The 25311-nt window shown below is 47.6% G+C and overlaps 1 protein-coding gene across 1 annotated transcript; it reads right to left on the bottom strand.

The window, feature by feature from the left end:
• Positions 1-2899: 2899 nt before the first annotated feature.
• Positions 2900-24743, bottom strand: LOC130538355 (potassium/sodium hyperpolarization-activated cyclic nucleotide-gated channel 2-like). Its single transcript, XM_057055809.1, has 8 exons — positions 23512-24743; positions 21395-21818; positions 19527-19688; positions 15167-15385; positions 9553-9699; positions 9238-9478; positions 8986-9150; positions 2900-8743 (listed from the first exon to the last, which is right to left on the bottom strand). The coding sequence occupies exons 1-8, from the start codon at positions 24687-24689 to the stop codon at positions 7797-7799; spliced, it is 3483 nt and encodes a 1160-aa protein (XP_056911789.1). The 5' UTR covers positions 24690-24743; the 3' UTR covers positions 2900-7796.
• Positions 24744-25311: the final 568 nt, after the last annotated feature.

Below are 25311 nucleotides of genomic sequence, written 5' to 3'. Positions count from 1 at the left end.
TTTCCAGGCTGCATTAACCAGCAGGGCAACAGTTGCCGACTCCTCAGCCAAAGGCATTAATTTTCCAACTTTTGGAACCTTTTATTTTGATACTACTGTTTTTTGTTTGAGCTCTGAACCTGATGCGATACAATAAAAAACACGAGTGGTGTAACCGGGCCTCTGAGTGCAGGTTTAAATTGCTCACCTCACAAAAAAGGTTTAGCTTCTCTTGTGCCGGTTTTGGCGTCTAAAGTGGTGTTTTGTATTAATGCAGAGCAACAATTTTTAGTATTATTTTACCTGATAAACTGCTGCAAGCTGCTTCAAAAAGAGGCTACATTCACATTCACCTTTAAAGCTTTTATCCTGGAGGGTTGAGCCAACAGAGGCTAACAAAAGGTGTGTGTGTGTGTGTGTGCGTGTGTGTGTGTGTGTGTGTGTGTGGTGTGTGTGTGTGTGTGTGTGTGTGTGTGTGTGTGTGTGTGTGTGTGTGTGTGTGTGTGATGGGCAAATAGCAACAGAGCCACTGAGCACAGACCTTGACCGAGCAGAGCAGATGACATGATTATTGTCCTGGCTGTCATCACTTCAGCTGCCGTCTGGGGGCAAAATGATCGGAGGAAGTGGATGATGGGATAAACTCATCGAACTGGGGCTTTTGCTTCCTGCCTAAAAAGCCCAAAGATCACCAAGACAAAGCGTTTCACTAATGAAAAATGGGCCCCCGGTTTTATTTTTCATGAGTTACATTTCCTGTCTTCTGCGCTCCTGGGCTTTTATTTTCACGTGCCCTCGCTTTGTCTTCGGTTCACTCAGTCAGAGGGGGTCATGGGCGGGGTGGCCTTTTAGCTGCTCTCCATCCAGGAAAACTTTACAATCAGCTGTTTTTACTATGCCAACTATGACGGTTCACATGGTACAAAAATTACTGTTATGGACAAGGCTTCAAATGCCTCCTTTTGGAAGCCAAATCAATTCTTTGTAACAGTAACACATGTCAGTCAGTGTGATTTAACAGTTTTGTTCCCAAGCTTTTGATGAATGTCTTCACTCTAGACCCCGTAAATGTGCAAATGCTCGTCGGAGTGTTGAGAACATTTTCCTTTAATTTCATCGCTGTCACACGCTTCCCATCCTTGTGTGGATGAAGGCTCTAAAGGTCGGTTAATAAAGAAATTTCTCTTTTTGTGATTTTATTAGAGCTTTTTTTTCCTTGATGAGATTTAAAAGGATGTAAGATCACATGATGCCACTGCTCTGCAGCTTGACGCACTTCTCACTTCCTCCCCAGCCCCCCTGTCCAGCATCTGTGATGTTACCCAGGCTGTAAGATGATTTACTCTCTCTCTCTCTGTCTCTGTCACACGCTGACTGACTCATTCGTGGACACAATTCTTGGGCCGAATGCTAATTCTGCCATTCAGTTCTGAGCCTTGGCCTCTATGGACGCTCCAGTGTGGCTGAAGCTGTCTCAGCAGAGAGGAAGCGTGAGGGCAGAAGGTGTCCACCTGTCCTTGCCTCGGCATTCCACCTTGGCCTGAAGAGATTTGAACAGCAACAGACTGCACAGGCGATGCAAATGGTTTCAATAATAAACTCAGACCAAGGGGAGTTTGCACGACGACATAAACAACCTTAAAAGCCTAAATAAGCCAAATGCACTTCCGGCTGCCTCGGTAGTGCGGGAGATGCTGATATGATTAACTGAAGTAGGACAGAAAGGGGCATAGAGGACTGGCATTGCAAAGGAAATGAGGTAGAGGACAGTTCTTGGTCATATACAGGATGAAACTATATACTATGCTACATATAACTTGGTGTAGCATCCGCCTGCAGTCACTATCAGTTTATTGCTTCTTCATTGAATTACAGCGAAAGGGATAGATGGAGGGAGGGATGTGTGTGTCTGTGTGTGTGTGTGCGTAGAGCAGAAGCGAGAGAGGACATTATGTCACGTCAAGGTAAAGCTACACACACGCACTGCGGAGGGGCTCACCCACATTTGTACCAGCTGGAAGTCAATGTGAGGAGATGGTACAAGCGGTGTAAGGCCGTGTGTTAAAGCCTCACCTTGGCTGTAATTTCAATCATTCTATCTCGTTATCACGCTGTGCATAATCACTGTGTGTGTGTGTGTGTGTGTGTGTGTGTGTGTGTGAGAGTGTGAGAGAGAGAGAGAGAGAGAGAGAGAGAGAGATAGAGAGAAGAGAGAGAGAGAGAGAGAAGAGAGAGAGAGAGAGAGAGAGAAGAGAGAGAGAAGAGGAAGAGAGAAAATGGACCAAATGCAGAAGGAAGAGGTGTTTGCTCCTCCCGTGGCTGTTGGAAGAGCGTGTCCTTGGACTGCCCTCATCCCCAACGCACCCACCCACACACACCTTTATGGGCGCGCGCACAGTCCCACCGGGTCGTTTGCTCTGCTTGAAAAACACAGAAGTAGGGCACGCATGTGCATGGACACACATCGAGGTTTAAGAATAAATAGACTCCCTTCTTTTCTGTGTGAGAAACACATGCACACACATACACACAGTGCAAAGCTCTTAGCTCAGACATCTCATCAGGGATGCAGTGGAGCCTCTGTCTGCAGAGAGAGAGAGAGAGAGAGAGAGAGCAGAGATGAGAGGAGAGGGATAAGGGAGATAGAGATGAGAAAAAGAGAGAGAGAAAGAGAGAGCAGAGATAAGAGGAGAGGAGAGAGAGGGAGAGAGGGAGAGATAGAGAGAAGAGAGAGAGCAGAGATGAGAGGAGAGATGAGAAAGAGGGAGATGATCTACTGTGGGGTGGAACGAGGGTGGAGACATTGTTGATTTACAACACAGCATGTGCGCATATATATCTCTGTGAGTGTGTGTGTGTGTGTGAGTGTGTGATAGCCATCCAGCAAGGACAGGTAGAGGAATAAAAGTCCACACACATATAAGTATGCCAATGCGCTCACTTTTTTATTGCACAACAAGGTATCGTCTTTTTCACGAACGCTGAAACAACATTGCCACTGACTGACAGACCAGTTTATTGAGAGAGACCAGGGTGTGGCTCTGTGTTCAGGGTCGGCAGAGGTGGTGGACAAGACAACCTTTCAGGACCTGGGCACAAATCAGCCCCAGCCCCCACCCGCGCACCTCACGCTGACGCTCTCAGATGGATCTGGAGGTGTTGTAGCTACAGCTGATTTGTCCCCAATTCCTAGACATTAACTTAGACAGATCTGGCATGATGAAAACCTTTTATTATTTTTATTATTGTAAGTGTGGGAGCCAAAACATGACTCAAATGTTTGCTTCCAGAGAGAGGACACATGCTGTGTCGGATATCTGTGCTGTTGTCTACATGGTGCTGGTAACGTGTGTCTGGATGCCCACACCAAGCTAGGCTGCTAATCTAAAAATGTGCTAGAGTCATTTTCAAGGAGCGTTATAGTCTTTTGGTGTTTTCCCTCAGCTTCATATGCACTTCAGATCTTTAAATGGCATCATTTCTTAACTGGGACCAGAGAAGAAAAGGCACAGGAACAACCACGCGCACACACAAACTCAAGCACACGATACAGAGAGTCCTGAAGCGGAGGAGGCTTAGGGAAGCTAAGCAGGCTACGGTAGCTACGACACAAAGTTTCAGCTCAAAGACTAAATGAACTTATTCTGCAGTTGGTGCACAACGCGTCTGTGTACGTAGATTTGAAAATTGGGATCGGGACAATACAGGCATGCACTCGGCTGTGGTCTGTGAGAATGACTCAGCCAGGAGTCGGCGTTGCAACTGCTGATGCTTGAGACAAATTCATCCTTGCAGAGTTTTTTTTTTTTTTTTTTTAAATATGTGTGTGATTTTTAACCATTAACGCCACATCTGCCAGCATCAGACCTGTACAACAGTACAGTTCAAATATATTCCACTATGTACACAACCTAAATATGCTTCTGTGGGCATCTCCTTTATATTCCGTATCCACTTATTTATCCCTCCGTGTGTGTAGGAAGCAGGTCATCTGAGCTAATGTCTAGACTGCTGACATCCACCAGAAGACTGCCAGAGCTCACCCCCTCCCTGCAGAAGATGTTACTTTTACAGCAGTTGTGGTCGACCACCATACCCCCCCCCCCCCCCCCCCCATACACACACACACACACACACACGTCACATGAACAGAGCATGAATACAGCGCGCATGGTGTTGGAAGGCTCAAACGAACGAAAATGTGCAATTTTAGTGTTTCCCAAATCAGGGAAAATTAGATATACTGACATTGTCATTTAAATTCGGCAATAGCAGTCCTTTTTTTTTTTCTTTTTACATATATTGCAAGTTGAAAATAAAAACACCTATTTGCATTTTTACAGGCACATACATACCACAAAAATAGACTATGTGGAAACAAGATATACTAGGCACAAGGTATATACAGTTTATGTGCATGGGGTAGATTGCAAAAACAATAACCGAAGGTAACAATAAGTCCAAGACACATTTACGAACAAAAAGTAATACCCTGATTTGTTAACATTTCAACACCAAGGCATTCAGTACCCTTAAGATCTGTTCCAGCATGAATGACAAATGTCAAACTCAGGTACTCTCAATAACTGTCAGTCAGTCAGTCACACAGGTTTGAGGGACGTCAATCCCACATCACAGCAAGGTCCAGAAGAAGAACCGTTGAACAATCGCACTTTGAACCCCCCCTTCGCTATCATCGGGCCGATACAGCCGCTACATCACACACTTGGCGGCAGTGGCTGTGAGCCAATTGACGGAAAGCAACTGCCACGCAGACCCAGCAACAGATAGCTCACGGAGGTGTGGACGTCGCCGGGGACCCGCGTCAGCGGTCGAGGGTCGAAGAGACTAGCGCGGATCAAAGTGTCTGGGACTCCATCCATCAGAGTGGACGCGAATTACACGTTAAAGTGTCTTACTGGATGGATGCAACGGAACAGAGGCTGTGCGTGATATTGCCAGAAACGTTAGCCAAACTCTTCCAAACTCCGCCGCACTTTCACACACTATCTTCCATATAATATCGGCACTGTCCTGATAGCAGCTTAATAGGGCAAACTCTCGTGTTAGCACAAAGGAAACAGGAAAAAAAGGACCAATTGATTGCACTGGAACAGCATCGAAGCAGACAACAGCTATTGACTCAAACGGACTTGGTTCATTCACAATCACATTGGCATTTTGGCATGTACCTTTCCCATAGGAAGAAGAAAAAACAATACAAATTTCCAATGATGCTGACGAAGCCGGCGGCAGCACTGTGACCCAAGAGGAGCATTTAGTGCATGTTTCTGATCAGAGAGGAAACCAACATGTGGCTACGCCGCAGGAAGAATGAGCCGGGATTCACAAGCCATATAATGAAGCCCTTGGATAAAATCAATCACCCACAACCCGTTTCAATTTTTAAACAGCGTTGAGGAGAACGTGGTTCAAAACGAAACACTGGCGAGGGTTAAAACAGCAAAAAGGTCCGTCATGTTTTTCTAAGCCAAGCAAAAGTCAAATCAGCATGGTTAAATCAACAAGTTGATTACGGGAGGCTTGACAAGTCTACATAAATCAATGGAAAGCCACACTACGGCAGTCGATACATCCCTCTGGAAAGGTAGCAAACCTGAGTGAAATGTCCATTGCATGGATTTTTGAGTTTGGCTCTGGATCGATGCTCTCTGCTGAAAAAGTTGAACACTGCATTCGCCTTACACATTAATTCAGCTACCCGCTTTTTGTCTCGATTAGATTCACTTCTCGCCCCTACCGGTTTACCTGATATCGGCACCAGAGGAAGCACGGTGACCATTTTTGAGGGTATCGAGCATCGGTTTTCGGTTTGATTGCAAGGTCTAAGTGCAACAGAAGGTGCTTAAACGAATGTCCTCGGTGGTTGCTCTGGACCGAGAAGCTCAAATGGGTCAGGACTCGCTCGTATTCACACCATTCCAAAATAAAAGTATTCCCCTCAGGACAACTGGGGTTTAATGGGTGGGTGGGTGGTTTTTTTTGTTTTTTTGTTTTTTTTGGGGGGGGGGGGGGTAGGGAACGGGTTCAAAATACAAGAAAACTTTCATCAAAGTTAAAAGCAAAATCACACGGACATTCAGCAACACATACAGAAATGCCGTATAACCCCCTTGCATCGTAAAAGCCTTTTCAACTCTGCAAACCTTTTTATTTACATGGCAGTTTATATCTGATTAGCTTCCTCCTTCTCTCATGGCATACATTCAGCGGGAGAAGGCTTTTGGGTTAGTGGAATCAGAAGATTTTGAAGCGAAACCTTGGCCTAATCCCAAAATTTGAGCATGGGAATTGCGTCAGATTTTAAATGTCGAGACATTCATGAGAGCATCGGGCCATCCTGAACGAGGAGTATGGAGACAGTATGGAGCACAGAGGTGAGGCATCTTCGCACCACCTAATTTAGTGACTGGGCGACGTACGAGAAGGTAGAATTAGCCGAACTCTGAATTCTGTTTCGCTCCGTTTGTTCCAGCTGGGTTAACGTAAATGACGCAACAGTTCCTCGCACTCCCTCAAGCATTTTTGGTTAAGGTAACAACATGGTCACTGGATTACAATACCTCAAGTGAAACCACAGTAGTTGCTGGATTCTTTAAGTTTTCACATTGAAAGTTCAACAAAAGAAAAAGGAAACAAGTTCACTTTCCTGTACAGCATATGTATAGATATTTATATTCATATATATTTATATATAGGCGGGGTAGAGTATTGCAGAATTATATTGCATGTGTTAATTAATAAACCTAGACAAAAACAAGCAAGTATACAGTATGGGTTGTTCACAAATGTTTTCCTTCGATAAAGCTCAGAATATTTTGCCGCCTGGGCCCTCGCGTTTACAATCGGCGTACTGACCAAACAGCCGACTACCCTCCAGGTGTTTTGACAAAAACGCGTCAGCACGTCAAACCGGCCACACCCGATGGGGTGAGTGCGTGAGTCCTTCTCTGAAAACGGAACTGGAACGAACCGACAAACTCGCACACGCGCGCGCGCACATTTACGACCACATATATACATACACACGAACCAAATATATGGCTTCTAACGTTGAATCAAGGCAGTTAAATAAATGGCATTGTCTTCTATGTTTCTTTTTTAGTTGATACAGACACAACCGAACTTTGTGTTCAAGCTCAACTTTGGTTTGGGTAAGATACAATGAATATAATATCCCTCCTTTCTTTTTTCGGCAACTATTTACACATAGATGTAAGATCGACCAGCGGTCTGAAACACTAACTTCACTACTATTTGAAACAATATGAAGAGCAATGTGTTCTTTTGCTACAACAGCTTATAAGGAAAAAGTACACTCAAAACACTTTTAACTCTTAAAATGTCATTGTCGTTTGACTTCAAGTCCCTGATTTTCATTTTTAAGTCCAGCTCCAGCTAGATTGCATTGCATGGATTTTACACAGTATGCAATAGTTACATTAATCATACTTTTCTTCAGATCTTTACAGTAAAGACAGCGATATACAGTAGGTGTTTGGAAGCAGAGTGTCAAGGGTGATACTAAGACTAAAGGTGCTGGCACAGTAGACTAGACCAGTTCGACCTATCATTATACTAGTTTAATTGTATAGACTCTTCCGAGTCAAAGTGTCTCAAGAATAATTTGAGTTGCTCTTTTCCTTCTGCTGACACCAGCACACAGTGCATCCAGGTAAAATCACTGGTGGCCCTGGCGGTAGCTGACTGGTCATGAAGTAGGCTGACACATCAGCAGAAATGACCATAAACATACCGATTCTCCTACAAAAAAAGGCCTCTGAACTCTACCAGGGTCACAAGTTGGAAGACAGCCGGGATCTGGCAGAGTCTAGCTCCGGAAGGCTGACAATTGAATCTTTCTTGGGAGCTCCAGAGTCTGGAGGTCCTGATCCAACAGCTGCTGCCACCCCCATTCCAGTAGGTCCACCTGGAGGAGGCGTAGAAGCGAAAGCCACTCGCTGTTGACCCCCTGCGGCTCTCCCAACCCCTGATGGCCCGGGCAGGTTGGGGTGAGGTGGCTGAGGTGGGCCGATGGAGTTGTTGGATGTGTGGGTGGATGCTGGAGGGCTGGGGGCTGCAGAGGCAGCTTGTGGGGTTCCTTCCTGGGGAAGTGAAGGCTGAGAGGCAGACAAGGCCCGGGTGTCCTGGCTCAAGCTGCCTGCATGGAGGGAGTGGGTGCTCTTATGTGAGGCTGGCCTCTGCTGGGTTTGTGTGGGACTGGGTACATGATGCTGTACTAAGGACAACTGAGAACCAGAAGGTCCTGAGCTCGCCATGTATTGGAAAGTCCGTCCTGTAGCTGTGAGTGGGCTTTGGACCGGTGGGCTTGATATTGCAGATCCAAACGCCCCTCCGAATGCTTGAGGGGGTTGTGATTGAAGAGGTGACATAGAGACAGGGCTGGACAGGTTCTGCATCACCTGAAATCTTCGTACCATACGAGGGGATTGCAACGTCCCCGGACCCACAAGGGGACTCGCCATTTGAGGACAAAAGCTCATGGCTACAGCCTGCTGAAGAGTGGCAATTGCAGAGCCCGTGTGGGGCTGGCCAGGAGGAGCAAAAATCCCACCAATGGAGGGTGTCATGGACATGGCGCGTGGCCTCTGCAGGTCCACCAGCTTCACCATTTCACGATCGTATTTGACAATCTCCTGGATCATCTCATTCTCCTGGTTGTTGAAGACGCCGGAGTTGAGATCGTGCTGAACTTTGTGCATCAGGATTGAGTTCTTTTTACCTGAGAGAAAAAATCAGATTAGGGGCAGACAAAAGAAAGGGGTTGGGGAAAAGGCAAGTTCTTGCTTGATATATCCTTCACATCTGGTCTACCCTCTCAAAATCTTACAGTATCTACACCATACTGAAGGGACACAACAGCTCAAATTAGTGCCTGATTAATCTAATTTACTTTCATTTAAGTGATTCAAACAAGCTAAATGTATCGTGGCGCGAGTGACTACAGGCTGAGAGGCCTTTTACCTATCCGGTTTAGACGATCGATGGCCACAGTTTCAAAGGCTCGTCTCATCATCGGATATTCTTCCAGCACCTCATTGAAGTGGTCAACCGACAGTGAGTAGAGCCGGCAGTAAGTCTCTGCTCGCACACTGGCGGTTCGCCGACCCCTGGTCAATAGGCAGATCTCTGAAACGCGAGAAGACGAAAAGGGAAAAACAGTTATTCGCGCCATGCCAGACAAACGTCACTGGAGCCTCGAGGCGTACTGGATACCTCCAAAATAAGAGCCATCTGAAAGTTTCATAGCTAGAGTGCCCTTGGTGATGACGCTGCAGACGCCGTGCTGAATGAAGTACATTTTCTTCCCGATGGTGCCCTCTCTGATGATGTAATCGTGCGGCTGGAATACTTCAAATCTCAGCTTGGTCAACATGGCTGTCACAAAGTTTGGCTCCGCGTTGGCAAAAAGCGGCATGGACGCCACCAGCTTACGACAGTTGAAATTCACGATTTCCTAAGAAAAGTGAAACCAATGTTAGAATTGCACAACTTCAGGGACACATCTGGGTAGCATGTGTTACGTCATACCTCTCGCAGAGGCTCGCTGAGTTCTCCCAAGATGCTCTCCTCATCAAACATCTTGCCCTGGTATCTGTGCTCGTAATAGTCGTGGATTTTTTGTCGGAAGTCAGCTGGCAGCTTGTGGAAGGACATGTACTGCTCGACTTGTTTGTACTGAGATGAACAAGAGATTAAGATGTGTTAGCATGGATCGTCTAATTTTGAAAATACTTTTTCTGATTTGTCACCATTAAGGAAATTGAAAACAACCGATGGTGTTTCATTTGTTGCTCATTTGTGGTGAAAAAGGAAACTGTTAATTAGAGCAGATTTACCAGGGAAATAAAGGCTTAATTTTACTACATATATGGTAACACACTAACACAACAACAACACTATGCAGAGATTTTATGTGTATTTAGATAAACTTAAAAGTTCAATTGTAATAGGCAATACAATAGCAGTACAGTGCAAAAGAAAGTTCAAATCACTAATTTAAAAATCACAATATGTCAAAAAGATTTCACACATGAGAGTTTGTTATGAGGGTATTGATAAATTTCCCGTTGATGGATAAATGAGCGATGGACTGTGAAATGAAGCTGTGGGAGAAGAAAGATCATTTGGTTTTAGGCCATTGACTTTGCTTGACCATAACAAACACAAAAAAGAAAAACGATCTCATGCAAAATCACTGAACTCTCCGTCACTGAAAAAGCAAAGAAACTCGCTATGAAAAGTCCGGTTGTGAATCAACATAAACGGGCCTCAAATACTGCAAACAGACGCCCTTCAGACTGCAACCGCATCGATCGCACTCATCAACTGATCAATTCCATTCACAAGGAAATCGCTAGAGGATCCAGTAAAGGCTGCAACACACAATCCGGTTGTAACGTTGAATGAAAATCTATCCCAGGTTGATTCCCCGACAACCGATTGGACAGCAAAGTACTAAAACCCGCTTTCACGCCTCACACCCCAGCTTTACTTACACAGAAAGATGGAACCCGCACCCATAAACCAGCTGACACCGGACTCTGAAAGATGACTGAAGTCTAAACTTCTATTGAGCAAAGTCTCCTAACGGCCAAGGCTAACGCTAACCCTCAACAGTCTCAGATTAATGTCTAAAGGGGATCATTTGTTTGGGAGGCAGACATGAAGGTTTGTGTTTCACAGCAAATTCAACACAGAGAGCAGCTGCCAGATGGAATACTTGTGTGTGTGTGTGTATAAGCAGAATCGTGTAGTCTGAGGCAATAAATCCCTTACGCTGCTTTAATTACAGCTGTAAATATTCAGCCGAAGGCACCCTAAAAGCCCGAATGCAGCTCTGGCAATCAGGGTTAGCACTGGAGGTAAATCAGGAAATCAACATTTATTCTCGCTGTAATAAAATGTTTGGCAATTTTGAAACAAGTGCATAAATAACATGGGACTTTTATGGCATAGAAAGTAATTATGAAATATTCTATGGCTTCGCTCTCTTCAATGTCGTCGGTACAAAAAAAAAAAAATCCAAACATTAATTAAACACCGTGGTGGTGATGGGGGGGGCTGAGAGCAGGTCCTCTGATGTAGTTACACAACACCTGTGCCGACATCTGCAGATGGAGGTTGGCCCGAAGAAATGACCCCGTGTCACACAGCTCTACGCCAGGCGCCAAAGCCAGCACCACAGCTGCTGCGCTGTTCTTCAGAACAGGCGTGCAGACTGCGAACAGAGCGGCGGTCAGGGGAAACCCTGTGCTCCCCACAGAGGAATACTCAGGAAACCCACCACGGCGGGCCATGACTCAGCAAGATCTGAATGAATGAGGCAGTGGGAAAAAGCAGAGGCGCCGTGACTCCAGTTTGAGAACCGAGGTGGCAGCGCGACTTATATGTTATCGCCCGGGCAAATGTTGGCGTTAAGGAGGAGAGGGCAGCGGGCATTTGGGCGATGTGTCAGAGCAGCCGGGGGGGGCTAGTGGTTAAACAAGAGCGAAAATAACATCACTTTCTGTGTCACTGGGATGGCAGCGTGTGACAGTACGACAGCACCCAAGTAGCAAGCTATTTTGAGGATTCTTTGAAACCCATTAATGAGATTATGTCAACATGCATGGCGTATTCCAGCGAAGCTCCATATTCCAGTGAGGTTCAGTACTTTGTTTAAGGTGTTTGGATTCTTTACAGTGGCTGGAAAATCCTCTGTGCGTGCTGAATAGAAAAAACTATACTTTATTGCATCTAACTCCAAGTTGTTCACACACAAGTGGAAGAAAAATGATTTATTTTGTAGTATATTGCATTTTTAAATTCATTTTCTGCACTTTAAACTACAGTTTATAGACAATACTCAGTGGGGCGGATGTTTTCATTTGAAAACTACAAATAGATGCGAGGATCAGGGACCCATTGGAAATTGCTGACTGCATTGGAAATGTACATTTGAGATGTTAACATGTCGAAATATCAGCACACTGGACTTATTTTAACGCTAAATGAATCAGAAAACTGTCTTTAATTATGGCATCTTTATTATTCTGGTGCAGTCATGAAACTTTATTGTTCCATTTATGTACTTTCACCTTGTATTTACTCTTTTCTTCAAAATTTAAATTTGAAAATATCCCAAATGGTGACATGGTCGTATAATTCATTCATTTAATTCCCTGCAAAATCACCCCTATTATATTATAAACCAAGGAGAAGAGAATCAGATTGTGATAAGTCAGAGCTCATCTTGTCTCTCTTCAATTTGGAGATGGGCACGCAGGCAGGAACAATGCATCGTGGGGCTCACACGGCACAAAGTCTGATTAAACGAAACGAGGCTCCTCGGGAAATAATTCGATCAAAGGGAGCGCCGACCAACGTGAAGATCGTCTGGCACAATCGGGAGTCGTTGCTTACAGATGTTGGTGCAGGAATCTCTTTGCAATGTCAGCCTGCCTCTGGATAATTGGTGCAATCTGGTATAGAGGAAGCACGTCGCCACCGACGATGGCAGCGGCACGCAGGAGGAGGGAAAACAGCCGAGCATTCGGCTCCGTGTCAGCAGAGAGCTCCGTCTGCAGTCTGGCTGAGATTAGACTATTAACCTCCTGCGAGGCCATTAAGGGCTGATTATTGATTCAGAAGTTCCACCGGTGTTGCTCTACATTGTGCTGCATGTGTTGATACCGTCTAAAGGGAAACCAAAACCCCAAACACAGTGTTGAACTTCAGGTCAACATGGCCGACGGGTCCTTTTTAGGGTGACAACTCTAAAATAAAGCTGTGTTCCACCTCCAGTAATGATTGCCCATTGCTTTTTGAAGACTTCTCAAGGGTTCGGGAGGGAACTCCAGCCCATCCTTAAGTCAAGAGAGTCAAACATATGGCTTCGTCTGATTTACATTTAAAATCCTTTGCCCTGAAAGCGGCCCTAAAATATCATTAGTTGGACTCGCGCTTGGACATTTTCCTCATAAGAAGAGAAAATAAGGGGTTGGAGTGAATTTGGATTGCTGCAGGATTATGACTGTTGCATTTCGCTACTTTACTGAACTCCCTGCGACAAAACCTCCAGATGCCATTATGTATAAATCTAAACCCCCACACAGCGCGAGTCTGGCATCGCTGCTGGGCTGAAATAGAAACCACAACACAATTCTACTCTCATCCTCAATGGGGCTTTAACAAACTGCCAGAGAATGCATTTTAGAGACACTCCCGCAAGATAAAAAAATAAAAAAACGTCCCTCGCACTGTTGTTGGGAGGGATGGCGGATACACCCGTCGGCATCGGCATCAGCTGAGGATGGCTGACACTTTGCTGCTGCTTCTCAGCTAAATAAGTGTCTGCATCTATGCTAATCCTCACAGAGCTGCAGAAAAGAAAAACAGCAACTTTGGAGGTGACAACTGGTCAGAAATGGGCTGGGAGGAAACGCAGCTTCCTGCCCTCAGCAGGGACACATACGCAGGGACGCTGCAGGGAAACCTACAAAGTGTCGTATAATAATCATGCACGGCATTAAGGCGAAATCTAATATGTGAAAGAGGCTTATTTCCAATTAAAAATCCCGTTTAAGCTCCCTGGAAGCTGAGGGCGCTCGCAGTGCAAACTGATTTAAAACAAATGAATCAGCAGCAACAGGACGAGACGGCACAACGATAGCCTTTTAAAAACGAAATTTATGGACCCCCGACTGAGGGTAAAATGATTTCTCGCAGAGAAAACAAAAACAAGAAATTCCTGCTCAGCCTCTTTCACTCGAGGACACACTGTGAAGATTAGAACACAAATAATGATTTGATTTGCTTTACTGTTGTGTTTTACACACATTTCTTGGAGCTGAAGCACACCCGAGTGGCCAAAAAAACAACCCCATTGGGAGTTCTGCACAGGCCCGTACACTTTTAACAAGCCACCGTTCAGTTTCTGTCACTGTGTACCAAAATTTAGTTAACAAGGCTCTCCTCTCTCCTACAGCCCCGCCCCCACCCCCCGCTCCCTTTAGCAGACAGCAGAAACACTGCACCTCCCAAGGACACCAGCACCACCAACGAGGGTAGACACAAGGGAAGACGGGTAGAGATGGAGAGACAGTGGGATGGAAAGGAAACCAGAGGGCGGGGGGGGGGGGGCAACAGGGAACAACGGCGAATGGCTGCGCAGGGAGGTGAGAGAGTGATTAGGAGGCGGGGGGGGGGGGGCTGGTGGCTTATATCACCTTCAGGATGACATTGGCAGGACACACAGGTCTGCTGCCTCATCAATTCTATTGCTGCTCATCTCACACACACACACACACACACACACACACTTTACATCTTTCTCCCTAAACAACATCAGCACCCATACACCCACTGTGCCGACCCCACACACACACACAGAAGCCAGCCCCCGGCGACGCGGCTGTACCTGGCCGAACACACCCGTGGCCTCTGATTGGCTGTAGAAAGCTGGCAACACGCCCCCACTCCTCAGTCAGGGAGACTCTGCTTGGAAACAGAGCGGTTGTTACCACTACAGGCCGCTGCTGCAGCGCTGCTGCCATCCGCACCCTCGCATCAGGAGACGGAACGCCGCACAGAGACAACGCCGACTTGGGAAAGTGGCCTCGAACGCGGCTCTCAGTTTCAAACGTTTGTGTCCGCTGCTTAAATCCGATGCGACAAATCTGAATGGAAATTTGTGGAAATCCATGAGATTTTGTTTTTCCGGAGGTTTAATAGATGCAGACATATCTGGGATGTTGGCTTCCTGGATTAGAATTTTTAGACACCTTTCACTGACGACACCTTCACTTTCAACCGTTTTTTTTTTCTGTGGCTGTCAGGCAGTGTTGACTAAACGGGCTGAAACGACCTTAAATAGACATTTTAGCCCAGAATAATTCCCGTGCTGCGATTATGTCACCAAGCAACCATCACTTTGGTGTCAATGGAGGGAAATGATGTGGTGGCGGCAAGTTTACCAGTTTTCACCGTGTTCTCTTAGTCAGCGCCTCATGACATCGTCCTGTTATGAAGGTGTTGATTTGTCTTTTTGAATTGTGATACTTCAAAATATCAAAGCAAGCGAGAATATTCCTTTAAATGAAACCAGCGGTGTGAAACTGGATGTTGGGAATTAACACAGGGGGGAGATGACGTCGCTCCTCACCTTTTCCTGATACTGCCGCCTGGAGGAGTCCAAGGACTGGATCAGAGCTGTTGCGTGGCCAATAAAAACGGCATAGCAAGTAGCTCCGACGATCATGCTCAGCATGGTGAGCCAGATGTCTGATAGGCTCTCCGGGGCCTGTCGGCCATAACCGATGCACAACATGTGGCTCATCGCTTTGAATACGGCGAAGGAGTACAGCTCGGACCAGGTGTCGTTCTGCGGGGAGACAAAAACACATGGTTAAAGACGGCAGATTCGAGGGTGAGGAGTGATAAAACCAACCCCACGGCAACATCTTAGGGGAGCCAGAGGTGGTGGAAATTCACACAAATGAGAACTCTGGGGAGGGTGCGTTAGAAAGAAAAATGGAAGAAGCGGAAACGAGACCGGGGGGGGAATCCAGGGAGGCCTAATCAGCAAAGATAGAAGTATTTCCTTGGAGGAATGACGAGCAGAGTTTACCGAGGAGGGTGTCCATAGGCCACTAGTGCTGATATCCACGAGGAGACAACGCTTACTTTCATGAGGTAAACAGTGGTGAACGGCTTCCTTCAACCCATTAACCAACCGAACGCACGCCAGAGTCGGTGCTCTCCGTTTCTGCTGCGGTGACCTCGGTCTGGGAAGGCCGCTGTTGCTGATGCGTTTAAGATAAAGCCACAAACAAGGAGCCGAAACCTGTGTTTTTCCGCCCCTTTCGAGGCACTCGGTTCATTTATCCTAGAGACAGAACCCGTATTGAAAGGGAAAGCTGTAATTAAAGACTCTGTTTGACTCTTCCTCTCCACACGTCTGCGCTCAGGAATCGACTGCTTGACTGCTTTTTTTTTTGGCATCAGGGTTGTAAATGTTGAATGAAAGGATGCAAATACAAAATGAATGCGAGTGAGAACCAACAGTTTTAAAAGGACAGTAAAAATCCTTTTACATGATTAAAGGGCCACGCAGCCATGGAGGGACTCTTCCAGTGTGAGCAGGGGGTAGGGGGGTGGTGGGGGGGTTTGGTAGAGTCCAAAAATAAATACAGCTCCACCAAGTGGGCTGAAGCTAAATGTTGTACGTGGAAAAGAAAAAGAGAAACACTGGAGTGAAACAAACTGAATAATAGATGAACAATGAGCACTTTGATACTGAAATAGCACGGGCGAGCAAGGGGGAGGGAACGACTTCATCGTCATGAGCCTCAGCGGCCCTCCCCGGGGGGTTCGCTTTTGGATCCATCCTCTGCGTTGTAGGGTGATCACCTCGGACTTCGAATGGAGGAACCTGAGCTGGAGACGGCCGATACAGCGAAGGGGCCGTACGTGCATGCCAGGGTGTCCTAAAGTGATTCCTTTGTGACCTTGCTCTGCAGCACGGAGGCTCAGACAATAACAGAGGGGGAGTTTAGTTTCTGCACTTCAAGAAGTGGCAGAATGCAGCAAAGCTTTTTTATAGGATGAAAAGACAGCAGGTCTATACCTTGACAATGCTGCTTGTCCTCAGCAGGTTGCTATAAACATTTCTGATGCACAGAACTCACTTGAAGACCCAAATCAGGTTTAAATATAACAATAAGACACAATTTATCAGCAGAAAGTACCCAGGCGCCATTTCATTGTTAGGAAAGGATGATATCAAGGTTGATGTCACCACGTCCACGCGTCTGCTAACAAATCCCAAGGTGATTCATCAAGCTGCTGAGACATTTCATTCCGCAACACAAAGGACAACCTCAAGGTCAGGCGGCACGTCGGCCTGTTGCCGCGGCGATTAACGCTGTGAATGTCAGGAAACGTCACAACTTTATGGCCACCCACCCCCCCAAAAGCAATTTTAGCCTGGGATGCAAAAGAAGATTAACATTTGCCCCGTCACCAGCCCTGGGTTGAGGACTAAAAGAGGAGGAGAGGAGGAGAAAATGATTTCAGTAACTAATGAACGCGATAAAGAATAAGATGTGTGACAGCGTTGAACAACGTGCACGTCTGCCTGAGAGAACCTTAAGGATCGTTTATCTGACGTTGTTCTTGATGAAGCGGGATTTTGCACGACGACATCCTTTTGAACGAAAACACCTGAGCACCTCCGGGAGGGAGACAATCACATCCTCCCTGTTTCTGGCCCATTCAATCGAATTTGCGGCATCCAGCAGGCCGACCCGTAACGTTGCCTGGCAAATTTGGGTATGGTGAGTAAACAAAATGAGTTAAACCAGCTAAACCAGCTCAAGAGGGAGGAAGACCTTTGTACTGCAAAGCCATTTTTCTGCTGAGGGCAGCAGGGGATCATGGGCCAGAGATATACTGAGGGACGGATGCACACACACACACAGCTGTAGCCGCGGCGTTGAACTACACACCCTGTGTCTGTCAGTAGGAGCAGCTGTCACCATTATTACCCGCCCGTCTCTGTGCTCCACCGACACGGCGAGGCTCTGCTCCAAAACTCCGACTCCACCGACAGAAATCATCCCTGCGCGGCTGACAAGGCCGTCTGAAGCTAATCCTAAAAAAATTCAGAAATCGAGTCGGACGGAAGAAGAACCTCCGAGCTCCCCAGGGAATAAGAAGTTTGACTCCAGTTACGGGCTGGTGGTTGTCACCCCGAGTTACGGAAAATTCTCGACGTGCCAGGCAGCCTCCGCCTGCGGGTTCAGCGCCACCCCAGCCACTGTAAGGCGCGGGGCTTGACGGATGGCCTGACTGCAGCACAATGGCTAATGTTACAAGTTGTCAGCTGCTCAATAGGGGGGTGGTCTCAGGTGGCTGTGAACAGCCCGTACCATGACAGAGCAGTCCCTTCGGTTTGGGAGCGACGGGTCTCCGGAGACTGACCGCCAGTGATTACACAGCGGTGGAGGAGTGAGTGGCCTGTCAGCCCCGAACTTCATCATCCCGGACTTCGATCTGTCCAGCGCACGCGACCCCAGGTCGCCCAGATGTACCTGACAGTTTCCTGACATCGCAGCAGAGTTAATGTCGCGTGGTGGGGTCCGGTTTGTTTTGCTTTTCACAATAAAAGCACGAGGAGGGAAACACTCGGTAAATGCCTGCTGATGATCTTAGATTCATCATTAAGGTGGTTAAAGCTCCAAAAAAAAGACAAATGTCTTCACATAAATCACAATGTCAGGTGACCCTTAAAGTAAATAATCAAACATCAGATAGACGCAGAGAGAGAGGCAGAGTTCAATGCTGTTATTTATGGTTTTGTCAATGTAATCGGCTCTGAAAACAAGTGCGTTAAAACTCTGATCAGAACACAAAGAGAAGATCCCTCCCTTCTGCTGGAAGCAGTGAGGATGGACATCGATTCCCAGCATAAATTAGCTTTGCACATCAATTAGAAGGAGGCTTGGGACTCTCTCGCTCTCCAGGAAACACCTAAAATCTGAAATTTGCTGCTGACAGCAGGGGCAGACGTGAATGGTGTCAGGGCGAGGTGACCGGTGCATTTAAATCCCAGTTTGGAGCAGCGCTGCGTCTGGGTTAGCGCGATCTCTCCCTTCACCCGGCGAGCGTCTGACAGACATGTAAGCCGCTTTTATCTCCGAACCAAGCCTGGCAACAAAGAGCCCGTCCGCATCGCCGTGCCCCCTCCCCTCTTCCTCTGTTGTCCTCTTTATCTTTCCCGTCGCCCCCGCCAGGCTGAAGGGGAGGAATGGAGGGATTTAAAGGTGCGCTTGACTCCTTCTCTCCATCGGCCTCCTGCGGATGTGTTGCTACTGAACGTTACTGCAGTGGCCAGAGTCTCATTTGCTGGAAAGAACGACGGACGTTTTTTTTTTTCCTGCTGAATCAGTAAAAGCATATCTGCAACAGACATCACTTAGGTGGGTAATGAGTCTCTGAGTGGTGCAGTGCACAGCTTCCTGAGAACAGATTGATCTAGTCGTGCACATAAATGTCCTCTAACCGGGAATACCTTTATTTCAACCCCACCGCCACCACCATCGACCTGTTTTGATTTTGCACCCAAAACTTTTTAATGCCAACATTTTTGTTGGTCTGTTCTTGGCGTTATATTTCTGCAGATTATTTGTGTGTGTGTGTGTGTGTGTGTGTGTTTGTGTCTCTTGTGAGATAAATGTCTATGGCATCGTATTTCTTGGCTAACTGAGATGGTTAAAAGTTAAAAGCAGTTAAAAGCTTTTCTGAAGGAATGTCTTGGAATTGTCCTGCCTCTTTTCATTTGGATCAAATCAAATCAAAGCTCATCTAATTTGATAAAAGGTTTAATTTCCACTTGATTACAGCAGGAAAGCTGGACTGAGAGGAAACTGATAAGATTTAGGGTTGGGGTTATTTTATTTTACATTTGAACCTCCACATATTGTAACCCATGAGTGGTTTCAGTCCTTTTCCCTGACACTTGCCTCCATCTTGTTGAGGGACACCCAGCAGTCAGACGGGAAGTCCTGCAGCATTGGAACCAGGAACTGTAGGCAGCCATCCCAGTGACAGAGCAACAGCATCATACCAATAAGGTTAATGATCCGCATCACTGCACTGGCCAAATCATAGGTCATATGGAAGATCTGGAACAGAGAGCAATAAAAGGAACAGAGTTAAACCCGAGTTTCCACAGAAACTGTGGAGAGGAAGAACATGATGCAGTTAATGTGGTAAAGTGAGAAAGTGTTTGATTCGTTTGCGAAATTTTGAATATTTATATTCAGATCTCAGCGGCTGGACTTCCAGCCTCTGCTCTGAGTGAGACCCGGCTGATTAATGAGAGGAGGAGACGGCGTCCCATCAGTCCCAAATAAAACCCAGCTGGAGTGGGCGACACGTTTGTTTCGCTGAGGTACGTGACATCAATCTCAGGCTCGACTCACGCATGCCTGCAGGAGCAGCGAGGCACTAATGAGAAGCTGCAACACGTGCGCACACACATGTTCAGTCTCACAAGACTGATGGACGGAGACCATTATGATCCTTAACAACTGATAGTCCACATCGTCTCACACATCAATCATCCTGAGTCACTGGACGAGCCCTTCTATCATCACGCAAACACAGAAACCACTCCTTATAAGGTTTTTCTTATGTTCACAATTATCTGATTAAAGATCTAATGCTGGAATAAATAATGTGTTATTTTTTAGTGAAGTGCAACGCGGAAGTAGAGCGATGAGGAGTGAAACGGACATTAATCACATGACAATTCTTTCTAAATGCTGGTTTAACTGTTATCCATCAGCAACTGAGGAAATGCGCCCATTTGGTTATCTTTTCTCCTCTGATGATGGATGAGGGGACTCTAATGTACGCGTTCTCGCTCCCATCCTGACCGATGGGCTGGTTCAGCACCACGGACAGCTCAGGGGAAGTTACAGCAACCACAGGAGACGCAAACTTGGGCCTCTTGGACGGTAAAATTGATGTATGTCAGCGTCTGAGCCGCCGCCACATCCCGGCCCTCATTACGCATGCATGCCAAGTATCACTTCCCATCACGGGGTGCTTGCGAGTGTGTGCATGGGCATCACATCATATCTCAAGAAATCCAATTATCCAAAGGTCAAGTTAGCAGCAGAGCCTTGCCGGGCTGCTCGCCGCTGCAAAATGCCAACACCGGGTTGTCGATAGGGGCACAAATGAAGCCTTGAGTGATCTCATGGCATCATAGGACCTCCCGTCTTCCCAGGATGTCACCTTCGTATGAAGAAAGAGTCCAAAAGAGAGCTCCTCCTGGAAAGCACACACCTCAAAGACTCAATAAAAGTGTGCAGAGTTGGGTTCTTTAGCTCCCAAATGCACGATTCAGGCCTCTGTGGACGCCAACGCTTATCTAACTTCACCAAAGCGCTCAAACGAACAATTAGCAACACGTAATCATAGCTTCCTAGAAACACACCTCATCACTGCCCTCTGCTCTTCCTCTCCCACATTAATTGATTAAGTGCATTTTTCCCATTAATCGGTCGCTTACGAGGACGCCTGAGGCCACCCGGGGGACTGCTGGGTCAGGCGGGCACAGCAGTGGGGGGGGGGGGGGGGGATTTGGCAATAAGAACAATTAGAATGCAGAGATTGTTAAAGCTCCGCCGACATTCTACATCTCTCACCAGGTGGCGGGCGGGCTTTTTAATATCCAGCGCGCGGCGCTCGGGACAAACAGAGGCAGATTGTTTCGTCAGAAGTCAACAGAAACAACGGAGAATTTTTTATGTAGCCGCTTTGTTTCCTCTGCTCTGGGCCAAGACGTGTGTTTACTTGAGTGTTTACAGTGTGTCCTCACCTCTTCCCACTGGTGAATGTAGCGTATTAACCTTGATAGCCTTAATAGCCTCAGAAGACTCAGGATCTTGGTAAAACGCACAATCCTCAGCGCGCGAGCAGTCTTGTACACCTCCGAGTCGATCCCTTTCTCCACTATGAGGAATATGTAATCCACTGGGATGGAGGAGATAAAGTCCACAATGAACCAGGTTTTTAGGTACTTCTTCTTTATGGTTTTGGGGTCCAAAATGATGTCAGAGTTGTCCTCAATGATGATTCCGGTGCGAAAGTTGAGCACCAGATCCATGAGGAAGAAGGTGTCGGAGACCACGTTGAAGATGATCCACGGCGTGGTGGTCTCCTCTTTGAAGAAGGTGATGCCCACGGGGATGATGATCAGGTTGCCCACCATAAAGAGCAGCATTGTGAAATCCCAGTAGAACCTACATCAGCCGTGCACGGGGGGCGCACGCGTGCAGGTCAGTTTGGTCACATGGGACAGGGGTGGGGAGACAAAAATAGTCAGATAAGAAAAGGATTCTGGGAGAGATTCTAAATCAGGAAGGAAAGTGCAAATGAAATACAGGAGATATTAATAGCCTGAAGACGCAGGAAGCAATTAAAGGTAATGTACTCAATATCAGCAGAAACACAACAGACACAACAGACAGTTTCCACTTTTGTGTGAGCAGTGAACAAAGATACAACTTTCCACTTGGTGCGATAAGCGACGATAACGATACTGTGCTACGATGCGGTTTTTATTTATACATATAACAAGAAGGGGGGGATTATAATCAAACCTCGCCAAGATCATTAGCTGTTGAGTAGATCCGTTGTGTTTTAAATCAATCAAACGTCTTGGGTCGGTGGCGTTGCTTCTAGATGTTGCTTAGTTTCAGCCCACATTTCTGCCTAAAGTGACGCGGCACTTTGTTGAGGCAAACGGCGTAAAAGTGGTGACGTTGGAGGAAGCTCTGCAGGACAGGTGCAGCGCTGAGTCATTGCTCTGCGACTTACGCAACCGGCCCCCGACTCCTCCACTTTACGGCCCGATTCGAAAAGATCGGTATCGTCCGGGGCAATTATTCAACTTTCCATTCCGGGGAGAAGGAACGACAAAGAGAGTCCGCAAAGTTGCCCGTCGCTGCAAACTAAAGGCGGTGGGCTCTTGTGGAGACGGAGGCCGAGTCTTTTTGTTTTTTGGTTGGGGGGGGGGGGGCGTTTGTGACTCCAGACAAACGGGGCCAAAGGCGGTGACATTTGAATGGAGCTATGAAAAGAAAAGAAAAAAAACCCGAACACACTGACTCCAAATTAGCATCTGTCCACCTTATGGGAGTCGATTTGTTTTACAAGATAATTAACCAGGCTATCACATGAGCAACCCCCCCCAACCATCACCCCCATATTATACTGACATATTAACGCATGCGGCGGTTACTGGGTTTAGTGTCGTTATAAACAACGCGCGCCCGTGGTGAAAATGCAGGGTAGGGGCAGCCGTGCGCGGGCGGAGTGTCTCCAGTGAGCATGCTTGAGGTTCTCGCACACTTGGCTCAAGGTGACATTCCATTACTGAGCGCAGCGCGCACACGCAGACGCGTTAGCCCACAGCCGGAAGACAGCGCGTCTTGAAGCGGGGCTTTTGTTCAAATAGCTGTACAGAGCTGTAAAAATAATGCTCCTTTAAAGGCGGTCTGGTCTGGCGTCAGCGCGCTCTTCCCTTTGTTAGACGTGAGCGCGGAGCAATGGAGAGCCAAGACGTGTTAGCAGGCCCGGCTTGCTCCTGAGCATCACACACGCTATTGTGGAGGCTGGGATGGGAAGGGGGTGGGGGGGAATTTGTTTACAACCTTGAAAGGACGCTATTTGCTCGGGTCCTTTCGCCTGACAACAGGTTGTGTGTGGGGGGAGGATGTCAGCACGTTGCTGTGCATCGATTCAAAGCTCAAAGCGTTCCGAAATGAGGGGTATAATTAAAAACAAAGAAATAAATAAATCAGACATGAACAATAACCATGCAGGTGCACCAGGAGGGGTAACCCTCTGTGAGGTGAGTTGGAGATGGCAATGAAGACCTAAATGGGCCATCGTGACTTTCAGTTTGCAGCCAATGACAGTCCCAGCTCTTACCTGAAATCACTATAAGGGTGGATAATCCAATTTCCTGCTGATTTGACCCTCTCCTGCTCCCTCTCCACAGCCTTTTGACTGCCATACATGCGTAAGGAGAATTTGTTAACTCCAGGTTGCAGCATACTACTGAATTGCCGCTGCATAAAGCTGGCTTGGCTGCCCCGAGCCTCTGCATCCTCGGCGGGCACGATCGGCGGTCCATCCTCCGGCTTCTGGAAGGTGACAGAGTTCCTGGGCTGCTGGGTCTGAGTCTGAGCCAGCGAGGAGGAGGCTTTCCGGCTTGGTGCGTTCGAAAAGGACACCTTGGAGTCCTTTTTATCGGGGACAGTGCTGGACACGGGAGTAACGCTGGGGTTTACGCTCTCTCCTCCTTGGCCCCCCGTCAGGGACCCACCTGGCGTAATTGAGCCGTCCATGCTGGCGCTGGTCGAGTTACAGGCTCCTCTCTTGGCGCTCCCTCCGTCCTCGGCCCTTCCTGACCCTCCAGACTGCTTCTCCTGCTTGGAGATGATCGAGCGGAGGCTCCCGGTGCCCGAGTCCCTCCTGCATTCTCCGTTTTTGTTGCATTTCATGCTGGATATCGGAGCGACGCTGCTGCAACCATAACCCACTACCGCGTTCGAAACCTCTACCACGACCGCTGATTCCGGCGCCTCTGCCCCAGAAGCTCCTCTAGTCTCGCAGCGCTGGGCAGCATCGCCCGAACAGGGTGTCTGAGTCTCGGCAGCTCTGGGGGCAGAAGAGGGCCGTGGAGCGGCAGGGGCGTCCTCTGTGCGAGTGTGGCAGGTTTCCTTGTTGGAGTTTCTCCTCGAACCAGTGGACGCGGCTCCCCCTCCTGGCGTAAAGTTCTTCATCCTTATACTGCCTCCTCCTCCTCCTCCTCCTCCTCCGCCGCCACTGCCGTTACCCCCGGCTCGGCGCAACCGTGGATGCTGAAACTTGGACTCCTCTTCCCCGTCTTCTGTCTCGTCCATCACGATGTCGGTGGTCGCATCAGGTTGCGCGGCGCTTTGCGCGCCGGGAGATGCGGGGTCGGCACAGTTCGGCCCGCCGCTGCCTTTGGTGCATTTGGATGCGGAAGCCTTGGCGGTGCCGATGTGACTGCGTCCACCGCCGCCCACCGTCTTCCTTTTCATGGTGGCAGCAAACACCGGTGAAACCTCATTTCTGTCCATGACATTGGTTATAACAAATTTTGCCTCCAATTATCTTTGGAGAAAACCAATCACAGACAGAGGGGGAGACGGGGGTGGAGGTGGGGGGACACACACACAGAGGGAGGGGTGGACGTGACTTCTTTGTAAACTACTGCAATTTTACTTTCACCAGTCATAGAATCCCCTGCTCCAAACTGATTGAACTATTTCACGGCGTCATATATCTTTAAACCCTCATGCTCCGGCTAATTCGGCGTCCAGCTGAGGCACCTCGGTACCAACAAGCTTGAATCGCGTCGGGGATCCGGATAATCACTTAAATAGATGCTTACAACGCCGTCGGTGGTCGCATGTAATCAAATCGTCAATTGCCATGTGGTAATGAACCGCTCTAATGATGTCATGTTTTTAGAAGGTGTTTTCAATGACAACCGCTGAAATGATGTCACCTGTCATTTGCCGTTTGGCGCACCCTAGCGGCGATAAAGTGGTAACGCAGGAGAATCAATGAGCACCGATGGACAGATCTACTGTCTGGATCCAGATGTGGGCAGCGGCGTGGGTCGATGGACTGGCCATTATGGGAAACACGCATATGTGGAAGAGGAACTTTAGGTTATCAGTCATCCAACACTAGATT

This window comes from Takifugu flavidus, chromosome 15 (genome assembly GCF_003711565.1).
Source record: "Takifugu flavidus isolate HTHZ2018 chromosome 15, ASM371156v2, whole genome shotgun sequence".
Lineage (NCBI taxonomy): Eukaryota > Metazoa > Chordata > Actinopteri > Tetraodontiformes > Tetraodontidae > Takifugu > Takifugu flavidus.
This window is presented reverse-complemented; position numbering and strand designations above follow the sequence as displayed.

Coding starts and splice junctions, on each gene's coding strand:
- LOC130538355 (XM_057055809.1), bottom strand. CDS start 24,689: ATGGACAGAAATGAGGTTTCACCGGTGTTTGCTGCCACCATGAAAAGG. Junction 21,819..23,511: donor CACCCTTATAGTGATTTCAG/GTAAGAGCTGGG, acceptor CGGCTGATGTAG/GTTCTACTGGGATTTCACAA. Junction 9,151..9,237: donor AGATGGCTCTTATTTTGGAG/GTATCCAGTACG, acceptor CTCGCGTTTCAG/AGATCTGCCTATTGACCAGG.